The sequence below is a fragment of the Thermobia domestica genome, chromosome 3 (genome assembly GCF_964235325.1).
Source record: "Thermobia domestica chromosome 3, izTheDome1.hap1.1, whole genome shotgun sequence".
In the NCBI taxonomy this organism is placed as follows: Eukaryota; Metazoa; Arthropoda; class Insecta; order Zygentoma; family Lepismatidae; genus Thermobia; species Thermobia domestica.
In genome coordinates this window covers 71175896-71193594 of record NC_137456.1, presented here as the reverse complement: position 1 = coordinate 71193594, position 17699 = coordinate 71175896, and the positions used below count along the sequence as shown (strand labels likewise).

Genomic DNA, 17699 nt, shown 5'->3' with positions numbered 1-17699 from the left:
CTGTTTTAGAGGAAGCAACTACAGTTGCCCCGTACAAAAGCTCCAATTTAAGCAATACTTCACAAGCAGTGACATAACTCGGTGGTTGCGTGTTAAAAGGACATTAGAAGAACTAAAACACGTAAATGACGTAATCGAATTTTCCGAAGAAATAAAATAAATTTCGATGATTTTTTCCAAACCAAACTTTGACTTTCCGCTGAATAAAATGAAATGAAATGAAATCTTTAAGTTTAACGCCCCAGGGATATGCCGGTTAGGCTAAAGGAGACGGCAATAATGAGAAATGAGTGAAATGGTGGAATGAAGAAAGTGGGAGGAAACGGGAGAACCCCCGAGAGAAACCAAGAGCACGGTGTTTGTCCACCACAAAGTCCACTCGACGCGAGCTGAGATCGAACCAGGGTCGTCAAGCACCGGAGGTGAACACTCTATCACTGAGCCACCACCCCCGCTGAATAAAGTCGAAGTCACTACTTCAAAAATGAAATGAAATGAAATCTCTAAGTTTTACATCCCACGTTTATGCTGGCTAGGCTAAAGGAGACAGTGATGATGAGAGATGAGTGAAATGGTGGAATGAAGAAAGTGGGTGGAAACGGGAGAACCCCGAGAAAAAACATGCACACGACATTTGTCCACCACAAAGCTCACTTGGCGCGAGTTGGGATCGAACCAAGGACCCCATGTGCCAGAGGTAAAGGCCTTACCACTAACCCATCATGGCCTCTATTAATAAAATTGCAAACTTTTTTTCATGTTATAAGTGTACAGCATACAGTACATATATACATTGTATTATTTATACCTTTTATAAACCATGAGTTGTAAGTAACAGACCGTCTAACGTCGTAAATATATTTCACGTGAATTACTTTTCTATATTGAAAGTATTTATCACGAAAACCTATCAACATAATATTTTCAGATTTGAAACGTCAAAAACTGGAATGTTACGCGCTTACAAGTAGGTCAGATAAGCTAGTAAATTTGCATGCATAGTAAAACTAAGTAAAGTTGACTGATAATAATTTCCGCCCCATCACATTTGGTGCCTTAACTCTCTGTGCTACTCGACTATTTTTACAAATTGATTCCCTCCCTTCAGAGTGTTTCACGAAACAAATCTTGGACCCGGTAGAGTTCTCACCTCTGACGCCTTGGGTCCATGGGTCGATTCCAGCTACTGTCAAGTGAGCTTTTGGTGGGCAAACACTGTGTGCGTGATTACTCTTAAGATTCTTCCGTTCCACCCCACTTTCTTTTTGCAACCATTATCACCTATCTCATCATCACCTTGGTGGATAATCGCAGGACGTTAAACAAAAAGCTTTATGTGAAAATATTCTAGCAAAAATGGCTAACAGTCTTTTAGACTACACGAAGACGATATTCGCGCTGAAAACGGTTTCTAAGCAAACATGTTATGAAGTTATGAGATTTACTCTATGTTATAGTAATTCTCCTCCGAGGAAGGGACCGTCTAAAAAGAAATAAATAAACACAACATTTACTTTTTGCACCTTGAAATGTAGAAAAAGTTTATAAGCGCCAATGTTCAAAGAATTCTCAAAATTCAGATTCGCCCATTCTTTCTTCTTAACTAACGGGTTAAAATAGGAAGAGTTGCAACCAGAAGTCACGTTAACATGTTAGTGATTTATAAAGCTTAAAGAGAGTTATACTAAAGTAATCGGTAATTAAAGGAATATTTAATTAATGTTATAGTTAACTATTGTACTTACTCAGGCTTTTGTTTCCTTCCTTTGTTCTTTTTAGCTGTAAACAAACCTAGTTCAGTAAATGACTCTTCTTCTTCTTCTTCTTCTTCACCAATTTAATGCCCGAGACAACAAATATCGTTGGATAGTTAGTAAATATATGAAGCGTATAATAAATTAATAAGATCGTGTTACGTAGTAAAGTATTAAAAGTATAAAGTAGAAGATATAGAATGAAGGGTGTTACGACCTCCCACGCCGTGACACGATATGCATAAACCGACCCGCAAGAAAACGACAGTTGTTCTTTGTTCAATGACGTCACTCATGATGAAAGAAAGAACTGTCCATGGGCGGTCAGAATCTCACATACAGATGGATGTATGAAATATATAGCTGACGTATATAATATACGTATACATATGTAATATACGGAAGTTTGTTCGATGTCAGACATCCTGCAGCAACATGATGTAATATCTAAGTGAGAAAAAGGCAGTAATTATGTAGTATATGGATAACGTATGCTCCATACAGATTTCCGTACTAAACGTAAGGATTCCATATATTTGTACAACATACCGCTGTCCGGATAACGGATTTTTCTCAGTGTACATTATATAGTGGAGAATCTGAAACTAGTATAGATTATAAAAACTTTACAAATTCTGATAGTTTATATAAATGTAATTCTGTTGTTTGATTGAATTTAGCGTCCCTTTTAGCACCAAAGCTGTATGAGACATGGACCTATAATCCAAAGTAGAATCCGAACTGATGCACTTTTTTTAAAAAAAAAAATCTTTAGAAGCGATACTGAAAAAAAGTACATTTCTGGAAACTTAATTTATCCGTTGTATATAACCTATGTATGTAATTCAAAACGACAAGAACAAAGTTCTGTAATGCGGAACTACATACGACATGTGCATGTTACAGAGTATGGAAAGTTAGATCCAGTGGCGTACACTGAATTTAATCAAGGTAGTCAAACACCCAAATTCATGTCATTTCAACGGACACGCGATTTTTATGTACGTATCGTAATATGGTCAATGTTTATTTTTCCATATCTTGGTGAAGGGGAGAGGTTAAAATCTTACAATCCTTTCCTTGCATAAGCCACTGGTTGGGTGTTAATAATTCTGATTAGACTGGTGTTGCACAGGATAGGATCTTCCGATGGCCTTTTGTTTCTGCAATGATGATTTCCTTAAGTTATATTAATATTGTGTATCCAGCATCGTTGTATCAAAGTAAGATATATGAGTTGTTAAAAATTAAGGGAAAATGCTATACTTTTCATTCGGACTATAAAAGGAAACTGATGTAATTCTCAAAACATTAGCCAATCAATGTAGGTGATTGTGCCATATTTCATTAGTAATATGTAATATGTAACTATTTTTTGACGCTTTGAATCATGAAGAATTATCAGTGAAAAATGTGTTGGCCATGCAACTACGAGATTGACCATTAGAGTAGTCTTAAAATGTATTTCGACAGATATGCTAGTGAATTCATCACTGACAAACGCAAAGAGAAATCAACTCAGTAATGATAGTATGTAAGCCCTCAAAGCAATTGTTACAACTATCAACTATTGTAATAAACATTTGTGAATAATATTATAAGGTTAGATCTTCAGCATTTTACCTTACACATGATGCTGTGTTTCACTAAAACTATTCAAAAGAAAGTCGTTTTACTAATGAACTGATTTCTCGCTTCGTAGGTGTAATAAAATGGAGCACCTACAATGGATTAAACGTAACTCTTACGTTTTTTAAAAACCACCAAGCAACTATAGTGCAATACTGTTAACTTTACATCCGATGTCAAATTTCCCCAAAACACCATAAATTTCAAAAGAGTATTTCAGCTCAGACGTAACTTCTGAGATTTTAATCGATCTAACAATTACAAGTAAATAAATTTCGATATGGCTCACGAGAAAACTAAGGATAGTTAAGTAAGTATTGAGGTCCTAGGTAAAGTAAACTCATATCCTCGAGAATTTGTAGGATTAAATTAAATTTGATAGAAATTTACCACGAAAAATTTGATCCAAAACTTATTTTTCAAATATCGCTTAGGTACATTTTCCCCAAATTTAGGGAGAAAATCTCTAAATTAGCAACACTTGTACAATTGTCAGTAGATATGTTAGGTAAACATGCAAAAGAACACGATGTTTTCTATTAATTTACACATAGGTACACTCCGTGAATCCACTCACTAAAGCGAAAAATCAAATCAATTCTATAAATTCGTGAATTACAAGCAATGAGGAATCATAAGATACAGCTCGACACCAGAATTAGTCGGTAAATGAAAGCCTCACCAGCAATCTAATTACATGCTGAGGTTGCAACACTTTATGCAATTAAATTGTTCGTTGGCAACAGTTGCGATCAGAAAATTTAAATGATGGAAGGAAGAAACTGACTTAGAATGAGATAATTTAATTACAATGTCAATTAATATCCGTGGCCAATGATTTCCATCAGATTATTCGGAAATCGTTATTTATTTATTTATTTATTTAATTATTAACGCAGCTTTCACAAGTACTTCAACTGTGAACTTAAGTTTTTTGAAATTTAACAATAGCAGCGGGATAATATTTTTTGGAGTGAAGTACGCTAGGATTTGTATATTGATGGTTCCACTTTGACACTTCGTTGAATTGGAATTTAGCGCTCCTTTCAATACTAAGGCTATACGAGACCTGGATCTATAACTTAACGTAGAATTCGAACCAAATGAGCTCTCAAGGGCAATCAAATCCTTGGCATATGCATCTTAAATACTTATATACTCATAAGTAAGTACTCACTTTGACACTTGTCTGGTGCAACTAGAAATACAGTATTCTAGTGAAGACGACTAGTCAAGGTTTGATTCTGGACCTTTCTATTAAAAAAATGAAAAATAACTGTTCATCTGCTATTAACTCGATTTTTAGGGAACCTTCTTATATACACCGTGTATATATTACACAATGATGTAAGCAGGATTTCGTCAGGGGTGCTTCAAACTCCCAACTTTGTGCCATTTCAAGTGTTTGTATTCGCATCTTGATATGGTAAATGCTTACTTCTGCATAATATCTTGCTGAAGGGAGTTAAAACATGGGACTCTTCCTTGTGTTCGCCACTGTTCTTACAGAATTTTTATATCCATGAACTGTTGATGTATCTCTTTAGAAAACTCTTTGAAATTAGGGTATATGGCTCAGCACAGGGGTTCGTAAAAATAACAAAACATAATTTGAAATATCTTATGGATAAATGTTAGATGTTAGTTGCGTGAATATTATAGTGTTTGTTTTCTTTAATCTGTTTTTCTTTTTCTTACAGATGCGTCTCTTCCTGTTACTATTATCTGCCATATGCTTCGCTACCACAAGTGAGTATTATGTGCATCTTTACCAGTTTTCTTTTGATGAGATCAGCATAATTTGATTACACTGCCAACAGCATATCTATAAATATCAGTACAAAACTTTCCAAGATTAGACATTTAAAACAAAATTAGTTTGTATTGCAAGGTTCGCACCCATAAATTGTATTGAGAGGGGCCCAAGGAGGAAAAAAACAATGGGGGATCAATTTTGTATGAAAGCAAGATTTAACGAGATTTAAGAAAATAGTTCGGATTCTAATTTTAATCATGTTATTTTTATATTCTCTTTAAGAAAAATTTAATTCTTTAAATCAAAATAGACTTTCTAACGTAAGAAAAACTAGCCTACTCTTTAAATTATACTAGCTCAACCTGCACTCTCTACACAGCGCATCATTCACATATGAACATAAATCTCCTTGTCATTTCTCACAATATCTGTACATATCCCTTTACAGACACAAGTGAAAGACGTCTTGATAAAAATTGCCAAAGGGTACCATAAAGGGGAGATGTTTTTAAATTATTTTTTTCAATATCTCGCACCGTTTGGAAGATTTGAGCCTACTTCCGGTTGGAGTTTCTATTTAATTTATGAACAGCCTTTCCTTTTTTCTTGCATGCAGTACGTATAAAGCAAATACAATTACACAAACAATTAATTATAATGTCAGTGCTATATTGTGTTCATTGGGCAAAACACTCCAAACAATGAAGATTCATCTTAGACTGGAGAAATGGTTATCCTTCGTTTTTAATTATCATTTGGCCATCAAACAAAGGCCGGAAAGATATGCTATCCTCGTATACAAATGCGTAGTGTTGAAATGTATAGCTCGTAGGATATGATGCTTTACTTTTTTTAAGAGGGTGCGGTGGCTCAGTGGTAGAGCGTTCACCTCCGGTGCTTGGGGTCCCTGGTTCCATCCCAGCTCGCGCCGTGTGGACTTTGTGGTGTACAAAAACCGTGCTCGTGGGTTTTCTCGGGGATCTCCCGTTTCCTCCTACTTTCTTCATTCCACAATTTCATTCATTTCTCATAATCACCGTCTCCTTTAGCCTAACCGGAATAACCGTGGGACGTAAAGCTCAAAGATTTAATTTAATTTTACTTTTTTTAAAAAAATCAACACTTCTAGTGCACTCCTAAAAAATGTAAAAAAGAAATAACGGTCATTTTTTAAAATATTCAATTAGAACTGAACAATCTGCACAAAATTTGCAATCGATCAGTGAAAACGACATCTTTCTAGAGCCTGGTCTCGAGAACTCACTGTCGAAAGGATTACAAACATTAAAATTTTCTTCACCCAAACATATAAATCTAGCATTTTAATACATAGAATTACACGAATCAGAAGCATTGAAATTATACGTATTCCTACTCGTCTACCCTAACTACATTCATGATGTCACTAATACGTCAACGCATAAATATATACGTAAACGCATTGTTTCAACATACATAAAACTTAGAACAAGAAAATTAGTGTGGCAAAACGAGATACAAATCGAGGTTTGTCACATCACTTCGTGCGTAGTTTAATTTAAAATCTCGAAAGGCTTAAACTATTTTCTTGGTATCTGAAAAACACCTGCAAGCCTTATTTAGACTTAAAATATATTTTAATATCCAGTAAATCAATCTAAAGAGAAGAAAGTTTCATTCAGACTTCTTGCCAGAGGCACCAACTCCGAGGATGCTCTGATGCATTAGCAAGAAAAATACAAAAAAAAAAAAAAAAAAAGAGGGGGAGAATAGAAGGAAAGACAAAATTTCAATATGTTGTATTATATACATGATCATTATACAAAAAGATGCACTTAAATTTTGTTCTATTTAACACACTTCATTTGCTTCCTTTCTCTTTAAAATCTCTAAATCCAAAGGTTATCGTTCAGGATAGTTCAACGAGAATTAAGATAGGAGGTTAGAACCCCAGAACCTCTCTAATTACGCCGCCATATCATTCAAGAATATTTTCCACTTTTTTTTAAAAGTAATAAACAAAAAGCTACTATTTTCATTCAAAATACCTAAAACTGCATTTTCAGGTCAATTTTTAAAATTTTCCGGGGGAGAACCCTTGGACCCCTGTTAAGTTTCGAATGCATTTCATACCCCCAAATACTCAGGTTGTGAATCGTGAATTAGAGCATCCGCACTAATCTTTAAAACCCGATACCTCTGCCTGTTCATTTGTATGTATTTATTTTATTATTTTCTGACCGTAACGCACGTGGTGACAAACTTCTGAATTTTGAATTATAATCAGTGTTTCTTCTAGACATACCTCCGACAGCCCTGGAGTTTTCCAGCCGTCCTTCCTTCTGGAGCTAAGATAAGTTAAATTAAAATTACATGTCTCTTGTGCAGGGAATGTCCATTGACAACCCTTACAATTTGCTTACTCATCACTCCAAAACTTTTTTTTTTTTTTTTTTTAAGAAAATCTGATTATGCCTAGTTTAACAAATGCCGAATTTTTAAGGAGGAAAGTTTCAGCAAAACACGTCTCAGCATGATTGATATTAGTTTGTGGTCTATTAAATTTCTCAGATCAGATGGAGTACATAAGATTATCCAAAATCCTTTACTAGATTTATTTGATGTTAAAAGGAACGCCCATAATTTTAAACGTCTCGTATATTTCTGCAATGTCTAACAGGAAGTTTGCGTTAGGATTTTATTCATGTTCTGTCCCAGTTGTTAAGAGAAGTAAAGACCATAATGAAATGTTGATAAGAAATTCAGTAGTAATTTGAACGATAATACATTGACAATGGAGCTAAAACTACGTGGCAAACGCGAATTGATGTTTGACGTTGACCAATGACCTCACGATACTCTGGTCAACCACTGGTGAGAAACTTGCTTGCAGCAGGTGAATATTGCAGCATATTAACAAGTTCTTCATTTCGCTAAGAATATATACAGCATTTTTAACACAATTTTACCCCAAGCCAAAGGTCCCAATATGACTACCATTTTAACACCAAAGATACGTTGTTGCGGTTAACATCGGCCTAGTGTTACCAATTTCACACAGAGAAGGTGTTGAGTGGTATGAAAATAACACCGCATCAGTGTTACAGCACTAAGTAATTGAACGAAGAAACGTGGAAAATTGGAACAGAGTCACGATGATCTTTCTATATATACCATATGTTGTTAAGTATGAATAACATCACAGGTAGCACGGTGAACTACTACTAATTGAGATACTAATATTAGGAACTGCATTATTTATCATGGCCGGTGAAATCTTTTATTTACTACGGACAATGATTTGAGAAAGTTATCAGAGCCACCTCAAAATCCTATATTGAATAGATACAGGATCTACACTAATTTAAAGAGTGCACATTGGTTTCCGAAGATATCGTAAATATCTAATAACTAATATTGAAAATCTATATTAGTGTTTTTTTTTAAATTTTTTGCTATGAGCAAAGATTTATCCCGTACATTTGACATTTATACGAAGTAATGAACAACGTGTAATCTTTCACGAAAACAGTTTTGTGAGCGTATGACTTTTCTGACTTTTACATGAGTAGAAGTGCTGCCATCTGCTGTCCCTATATTTACTATGTTCCTCTTCGTCGCTGACTATATTTCGTTCCTTGTAAGCACATATAAACAATTTATGCTTTATTTTATTATGTCAGGTAGTCCATTCAACGTTTCAAAGTAGCACCAGGCTTGTGCCAACCTTTAATACAACTAGGATAATGCAGAGTCATGTATTGAATTCATATAGCCATTTTTTTTACAATGTACAGTGCATATGTTGGTCGAAACTGACTACCATATCACAGTATTGGTGACGTCGCTATAATTGAATTGGTCCATGTAACAGCAGTGCTCAAGATCAAACGTCAATTCGGCTTCTACTCCTAACAGACTGGCTTGTTTGTTGACGAGTCCACACAGCAAGACTCGACACAAACGAACAAGGCCCTTTTCACACTTCACCAATCCTGACATTACTGACACCTTCGAAAGCTACTACCTCAATACCAAACTAATACTTTTTAAGATTGCATCGGAAAGTCTAGGTAGCAGGACTAAAGGAAGGTCCACCCACCCCATTCGGGGGTTGAAAACCTTCGGTTTGATGGTAACGATATTGACGAGTATAGTTGTGTGTAGAAATGAAATATTTAAGTTTAACGCCCTACGATTATGCACTTTAGGCTAAGGGAGACTATGGTTAAAGCAAGTGAATGATGGAAAAATTGGTAGAATGAGAAAGTGAGAGGAAACGGGACCTCGAAAAACCTACGAACACGATGTTGTCCATCACAAACTTACTTGGGCGGGGATCGAACCAGAGACCGCATGCACCAGAATTAAGAGTTCTGCTACTGAGCCACCGTTGTGCCCGTAGGTATGAGTAGAGTATCTCTAATACAAAATAAGACTCAGACTTTGTGCTTTTCCTTTTTAACAAAGCAGTAAAATGGTTGACTAGCAACAAAATATTATGAAAAAGCGCATCAATAGGATTTCTCGGTTGATTGGAACTGAAGCTATTATTATTAGACTAACAACCAATAGCGTCATTTCAGATTCTACCTGGAGGAGGGAGAAGGGCAGATATAGTAACCCATCAACATAAGAGTTTCACTTTTTTTATTAATAGTATTGGTATACAATTTCTTACAAAACATGCTTTTAATTCAGAGGGAATTGCCCTCTCCTCTCTCCCAAATGACGCTCGAGCCATCAACACATGAGACTCTCAATGTGGTTCATTGAGAATAATTGAATATCATATCAATTACGCACATAAATTAAGTACGTGAATGAAATTCACTGAATTTTGAAATTATAACTATTATTACAGGTATCTATTCCTTTCTCATTTTCGATTAATCGTACTTTCAATCACTCGGAATATGAATACCACATAATGCTTTGCTGTTCCATGGAATCATTCTTCTGTCGTAGTAATCTCACACTTTATGGCTACTGATACCCCCCCCCTCTGATATTATTTAATGTTAACAGAAAAGAAAGTAATTATGGTTGCTTTCAATGGTATGCAACAACACATTGCACTATTATTATTGCACAATGGCAAAGAGAGAGAGAATGATAAAAATCAAATATTGCACTTTTGTTTTTCCTTGTTATTGTCTGCACAAGAGATTTACACGCCGGGAGCATTGTTCTGGGTGCCAAAAGGCTTTCTGTAAATGGTTGTGAAGACAAAAGTAAACAATATCATTATTTTGTTTAAGTGTTTTTTTAAGCCCGGAAGTAATTATCTTCGCCATGTTGTTGACGTTTGATTACATCTAAAGCTTAGGCTCATAATAAACTTGTTTCCCAGACTTCCTTTGACAGGTATAAGAATTATTATGAATCAGTGCTCTGAGGAGGAAATAAGATAGGCTGTTCTTGAAATTACTAAAGGTATTTTCATACCGTTCGAATGCGCTCGTGACTTTGTATCTCTTGAACCACCTGGCCGATATCGATAAAAGTTTCTGCATAGATAAGGTTTAGCTCAGGATGTTCTTTTATCACTTCACTTTGACGATGCAACTTAGGGGATATATATATGGTACTTGCGGCAAATAAGGCCCACCTAAGTATAAATGTTTCATTACTTAAATACATATGATTAGGGATGCACACGAGACAAGATTTGTGGCTGTCTCGTCTAGAAAATGTGCTGTAAAAGTGATGTCTCGACTGGAAAAATGTATATTTTTCTATTGGAAGAGCCGTGTCTCGACTCGAATTTTGTCAGGAAAATAATGTCTCGACTCGTCTCGTGCGCATCCCTACATATGATGTAATAGAAAAAAAATGTATACATTTTATTTGTCAATGTTTTATCTATCTTATGGTGTATTAATTTTAACTTAAACATTGAGCTAAATATATGAAAAACGTATTGAAAGAGACACATACGAAATGGCCTTATTACCCACCAGGCCCGTAGCCAGCCCAAAAATTTAGGGGGGTCGCTCGAAGTTTGGGGGGGGCGATTCAACCACATTATAGTTCATCACCATATTATAGTTCACTTGTAAGCCTACCGTGTAAATTTTAGGAGGGGCCAATAAAAATTTAGGGGAAGGGCTCCCCCCTGGATACGGGACTGTTACCCACACGATAGGTAATAAGGCCCACCATTTGAAAAGTAAAATTTTATGACCTGAGAGGTCACTTGAATTCAATTAACACGTAACATTTTCACAGCACTCGAAATACTAATAATAAAACGATATTTAGTAAAAATATGGATATGAAATATTAAGGATACAGGTAATCTCCCTTGTGTTATGCGGTCGTTAGTTATGTCGTTGCAACTAAGTGAATTTTAAAGAATAAGCTTGGACACATAATAAACAAACCACCATTGGAAACAGATTTCACACTAAGTTTTAACAAAGTTTATACTTTATAATACTTCAGGAAATTAATTCTTCATCATCGGTGTCGACCGAGCCAATGCATTCGTCGTATACCATACACCGTACCCTTTACAGCTTCGCATGTCACCGATCCATTCTTTGTCGCATAATGAACGATACCTGGAACGCTCAGAACCACACGAAAATGTGCTTAGAACATACCCCAAAACAGTGGTATGAGCCATTCGCATGCATTAAAAATTGAGATTTACATTATGAAAGACAGCAACGCAGAACTCGAACCTGCGAACCCCATAGTCAATAACTAGGCAAGAACATGACAGACTGCCCTACTACAGAGGCTGGCACTGGCCAAGAAAGAATAACAACGTAACACACATTCAAGTTGAAAGTTTCTAAGTATTTAACAATGCATACAAGTTTTGTAGAGCAGTAAGGGCCAGTAAGCAGATTTTTGATGGGCCTTATTCACCGACCATGTACTCGTTATTTTATAGATTATTATCTACAAACATGTTTAGAACTAAAACGAAGTAACTACTATCCCAAATACTAAACACTATGATCCTCACAAATACACAAGATATTTCGGGCTAGCTTTATTCTACACAGAAAAAATGAACTTACTTTGCTCCCCTAAATTATATCAACACATGGAAACTGGCTGCTCGATGCTCCAATACTGCCAGTGTTCCGTTTAACCATGCACAAGAAGACGAAGAGTAATCGCTACTTGTAATGTTGTCAGATTTCTCCTACAGTCATTCTAACCTATGAAATTTCGCACTGGGCCTTATTTTCCTCCGAGCCTTATTTGCCGCAAGTACCTAATATATATATTTATGATCGAAAATATATGATATGTGATCGAAATTACCCATATTAGTGTCGAATCCACAGTTTTCGGGGTCGCTGAGACGAAAAATCAAAATTCAGCCTAGGGATGGGTAGGAGTCGAGTCAAAGGTAATTTTCTCGAGTCGAGTTCCGAGCCAAATCACTGTTTTTGAGGTCGAGTTTCGAGTCGAGTCGAGTTTGATAAATGGCTCGCTCGTTCAGCTTGTTTTAACTCGTTTTGAAATCATGGCTTAATTAGACTGGAAAGCGAAAGCCATGAGAAACGGAAGCAGTAATGTGGAATAATTTTAGTGTTGCTCACGAAAGTGGACACTGCTTGGGTGCTCACATTTCGTCTCGTCTCGATAACGAGAAGACAACAGATTTTTATAACGAGGCAGCCTCTAATATCGGGAGCACCAATATATGTATATACTACTGTAGTTCTTATCATCAAGGCTGAGATCTGTATTTTATTGAGCCGAAGCAGAAGCCCAACCCGGGTAGTGATGTCAACCGGCTCGGCTCGGTTCAACTGAGCGAACAGCTTGAGCCGGCTTAGTTGGGACAAGCCATCGACTCGGCTCAATTGAACAGATGTCTCAAGCCGGCTCGTTTCGAATGAGCCATCGGCTCGAGCCGGCTGGGTAGAGTGAGCTGTTGACTCGGCTCACTTCTCGGTTTGACTCGATAGTGAATTAGCCGTGAGCCAACCCGTTAACAACCATAAACCCAGCCCGAGCAGTTTTGAACAAATTTGGCCTTCACCTTATAATTTTAAATAATTTTTGGCTCGAGTCTGAATATTTGCTTCTCCGGAACTCAAACCCAGAACCTCGTGAACGATGTCGATGTCTCCTGAAGACTTCTAGATGACCGATATCTAGTGATGTGAGGTGGAAAATTTTCCCCAGTATTTTTCCGGAAAATTTTCCGTTCTAAACAAATATCAGTGATCAAGTAACAGTTCCTCATTAACCATAAAATTGATTGACTTCATGTATACAGAAATGTTAAAATGTGAAAGGTCGTTTAAGGAAACTGAAAGTTTTCATGGCTCAGAAAATTTCCGGTACTATTAGAAACAAGTTAAACATTTTTTTCGTGAATTGAAAAATTTTCCGTCTATATGGGAAAACTGAAAAACTTTTTATGAGTAGGAAAATTTTCATTATTTTGAAGCAAAAAGTAAAACAACTTTTTATGAATCGGAAAGTTTTATTTCTCTGTAGAAACAAGTGAAAGGAATTTTCATGGATCGGAAAATTTTCATTATGATGTAGAAACAAGTGGAAAAACTTTTCATAACCCAGACAATTTTGAATATTATGTATAGTGATGTTAGGTGAAAAATTTTCCACTGTGTTTAACTGCACATTGAGCTGTAAAGTTGAATTCCTGTAGAGGAAAGTTAAACAGCATTAAATTCTAAATTTCCAATTAGCTTTCCGGAGCCGGAAAATTTTCTAATATTTCGAGTTGGCAAGTAAAAACTTACATAGTGTTTCTCTCTCTGTGCGTATATATGTATATGTGTGTGTGTAAAGTACACGGAATATAAATAAAGTTCATAGAGTACAAATATCTCATTTCGTTGTTTAAAATGTAACAAGAAAGCGAAAAGAAACCTTTGTGAATTTATCAATTATTTCAAAGACAAAAATTCCATTATTTCTTCACATATAGGCTTCCTTGTGTAATGAAATAACTAGAGAAAACAATGAAGTTCCAGTTCCTTACGAAGATTATTTTTGTAACAGAAAATAAGAAGAAATGCTTTGATTTTATTGTGTTTGAAGCTATGAGAAAATTTCCTCTTACGCTTATGAAACTGACGAAATACGATTTTGTGATTCAGAGGTGAATTTTGAGGAAAGAATACATTGAAATTTGTGAAACACTTTTGCAGAAATGAAGAATCGTTAGATTTTCACTTCATGAAACTTTTTTTCAGGCAATATTTATTACAAGTAAATTTTACAGCTAAACATTGATGTAGAAATAAGTGGAGTATGTTTTTATGAAGCGGAAAATTTTCCGTTTCAAAATTTTCCGGAAAATTTACATCACTGCCGAGATCGGCTGTTAACTAGCTTTTGTATTCAGATATAAACCGCCTATCTTTCATGCCTGGTGATGTTATAATAATAATAATAATAATAATAATAATAATAATAATAATAATAATAATAATAATAAGTAGTAGTAGTAGTAGTAGTAGTAGTAGTAGTAGTAGTATCATTGATATTTATATTGTCTATGTAGGATACTTGAAGGGAGTACTTCAAACTACACACAGGACTTAGCTCGATTTGGCTCGTTTTGGCTCGACTTTACTCGAAACTCGAAAATTTTTGATCCGAGTTCTCAAGTCGAGCTCAAAGATATCTGTTTCGTGTCGAGTCGAGTTTCAAAGAAAACTCACTCGAACTCGCTCGTGTCCATCTCTAATTCAACCCTTTATGTCCAAAAATGAAATTATTCTCCCCGTGCTAAGAATGGGTGTTCTGCTAGTATTGTATGAAATCAAACATTAAAAGTTTATAACGATGTAACATTTACATTTTACCCAATAATGTAATATAAAAAAGCAATATATATATGTAAATTAATTAAGACTTCATATACGCATACTGTTTAACCAGAAGGAACTCTTGTAAAGAAAGAAACAAAGACAGAATGTAAGTAAGAAAGAAAGAGAAACTTTTTCATTGTAACATTTAAAACGACTGAGTTTCTCAGTTTACTGTAACTCTAATTACGAAACCGTACACATATCTTTACTTAAAAACATTTTATTCTCTATATTAAGTATTACTCATATGTCCAGAATATACCAGCTGAAATCTCCTTAGTCCGAAGTCTTCGCATAAGGAGAATAGGTTTACGGAAAATACAGGGCAGCTCAAAATGATGGATCCGATTTCAAACGTTTATTCTGTGAAATCAACTAAAGATATGTTATTATGAGACATGTGCTAAGGAAGGTAAATTGTCAAAGTTAGCTTCAAACATATCACAAGTGTTGTGTATATATAAGCAGCTCGCGTAACACGGTACACATCAAGTAGATAATTTATCTCCTACCAAACCTTTTGTAGCATGTTGCGGTCATCAGCAATTCATTTCATGCTCGCTACTGACTCTTAGCGGTAGAGAGTAGAAACACTACGTGTGAACTAAAGTTTAAAAGTGAACGTTTCGACTTGATCATCATTAGAGCTACCCAAAAGCATAATAGTAATTTGGACATATAGTTGGTACCTTGAACATGGTTGTGGTTATTTAAGGGTCCAGAAGAAATTAATTTTAAAAGCACAATAAAGCATAATTTTAGAAAATAAAGCATAAAGCATAATTTAAAATATATAGCACAATTCTTGGAAAATTCTGTTTAACTACAAGTTTAACATACTATATTAATATTTTTAAAAACCAATATTTACAAAGCAAAATCATTGAGAAGATAACAATGCAACAATAAAAAGCTAATTTTTATTTCTGTAAACTTTTCGGTGTAATCCTCTGATGTGGAGAAAAAGAAGGAAATGGAGAAAACTTTCCGCCAACAGTGAATAGTACACAAGAACTCCACACTATATTCTTATGTGTACCTCTTGAGCTCGAACACTTTCTGTATTTTTTGGTGATATCTTTTACTTTCCCTTTCTGTATGCACCTCTAAGGTGCACACAAGTGAAACAAAAACTGACTCGAGTAAAGCATATCTCTTTACAATGCATTAAGTAAAAATTTCATTAAATATGAAAGAAACTGGTTGCATAAAATATTAATAAATAGATCAAGATATTTAGAATATTTAATGTATAGTAAATAGAATATTTTACATTATACACGATTAATATGAAACAATGACTGAAATTAACAATAAAACATAATAAAACATAATTTGGAAAAAATAAAGTATAATTACACAAAAAATAAAGCATAATGTGGGTTGCTCTAATCATCATTTTGACTTGCCCTGCATTTGAGCTTGCTCTCCTCCTTACGATACACATATCAATGAAGAGGGATAACAACAAGGTGACCAGAACTTTTACTTTCAAAAACGGGATGCATATGAATAGGCGACGGGGGGGGGGGGGGGGGTGGACTTCCACATTGTATTTTGGGGCTCAGCAGTGTTTTCAATTTACAAAATACACAAGTAAGAATGATAACACAGCGTTTCTAACTTAAATACTACCCAACAATACTTTTAACTACTTCAAAACTCAGAGTTCCCACTCAATTCCCACTTGAACCACAGAACACTCAATTCTCATTTGAATATTCAGAAGTTCTATGCACGGCTGAACCTTCCCAATGAGCGTTGGTACGGAAGACTGTGGAATTAGCATTGACCATTTATATTTTGAATAATAATTACAGGACACCTGGGTCATATTTGCTTAAAAACGGGACATTTAGGCGTCCCGTTTGAGAATCAGAAAAAAACGGGACGACAGTTGAAAATAAGGGACTGTCCCGGCTAGAACGGGACGTCTGGTCACCTTGGATAACAATAAAAACTTCATAAGTTATTCTATTTTTTGGCATAAACGTTGAACTCCACGTTCCTTAGGATACGCATTTTAATTAAATTTATATGATAAAATATTAGCTTAAGGTACAGTATGTACTATGTTCAAAAATTCATTTGAAACTGTTCAACTGTTTCCTTTATAGGCAACATCGCTTTCAATATGAAGAAATGATTTATAAAAAAATACTCCTCTCCACTTAAAATTGAAATGTTCAAAAATACTGTAATGCGTGTTCACTTATTTTTAATGAGAAGTTTATATACCGAGTTTCATCCTCCTAATTTGGTGGCTTGTAACGTACTGTATTATTGGCTGACAAATTGAACCTCCTTTACTTTCCTTAGAATGCGCCCTTTAATCAAAATAACACAATAAAAAAAAAAAAGAGTTCAAGGTAGGTAGGGGAGATCGGAAGTAGTTGCAACACGGGCGAAGTCGTAATACTGCTGTATTGGAGATGTATGAGCAAGGAGAGGAAGAAGTGGACTAGATAACTAAGTCTCATTATGTTGAGAATCCACAAGCTGAGCGGGAAGAATAATACAGAAGAAAATAGTTTTTGTGACACGAGCAAAAATATTATCTTTAGTATGTATCTTTAGAGAATGTTGCCAATAGGTAGGTGAATAATTTGAATTTCGTAGGGTTTTGTTGACTCAAGGCTATTTCGTACTGTAATGCCGGTGTTACGGCGAAAACCTGCATCGTGAAAAACGTACCGGCATGGAAGATTTTGAATGTAGGCTCAGGACTAGTAGCAACATTTGATAAAGGCGTCAGTTGCAACA

At 35.3% G+C, this 17699-nt stretch overlaps 1 protein-coding gene and 1 long non-coding RNA gene across 2 annotated transcripts in view; one reads left to right on the top strand and one right to left on the bottom strand.

Annotated features, from left to right (window-relative positions):
- Positions 1-17699, top strand: part of Cht6 (Chitinase 6) — a 334867-nt gene that overhangs the window by 228329 nt on the left and 88839 nt on the right. Inside the window, 1 exon segment of the mRNA XM_081751078.1 lies at positions 5084-5132. Within this exon segment, the coding sequence (XP_081607204.1) occupies positions 5084-5132 (49 nt within the window).
- LOC145680495 (uncharacterized) overlaps positions 1-17699 on the bottom strand; it is a 79992-nt gene that overhangs the window by 47014 nt on the left and 15279 nt on the right. The window lies entirely within an intron of this gene.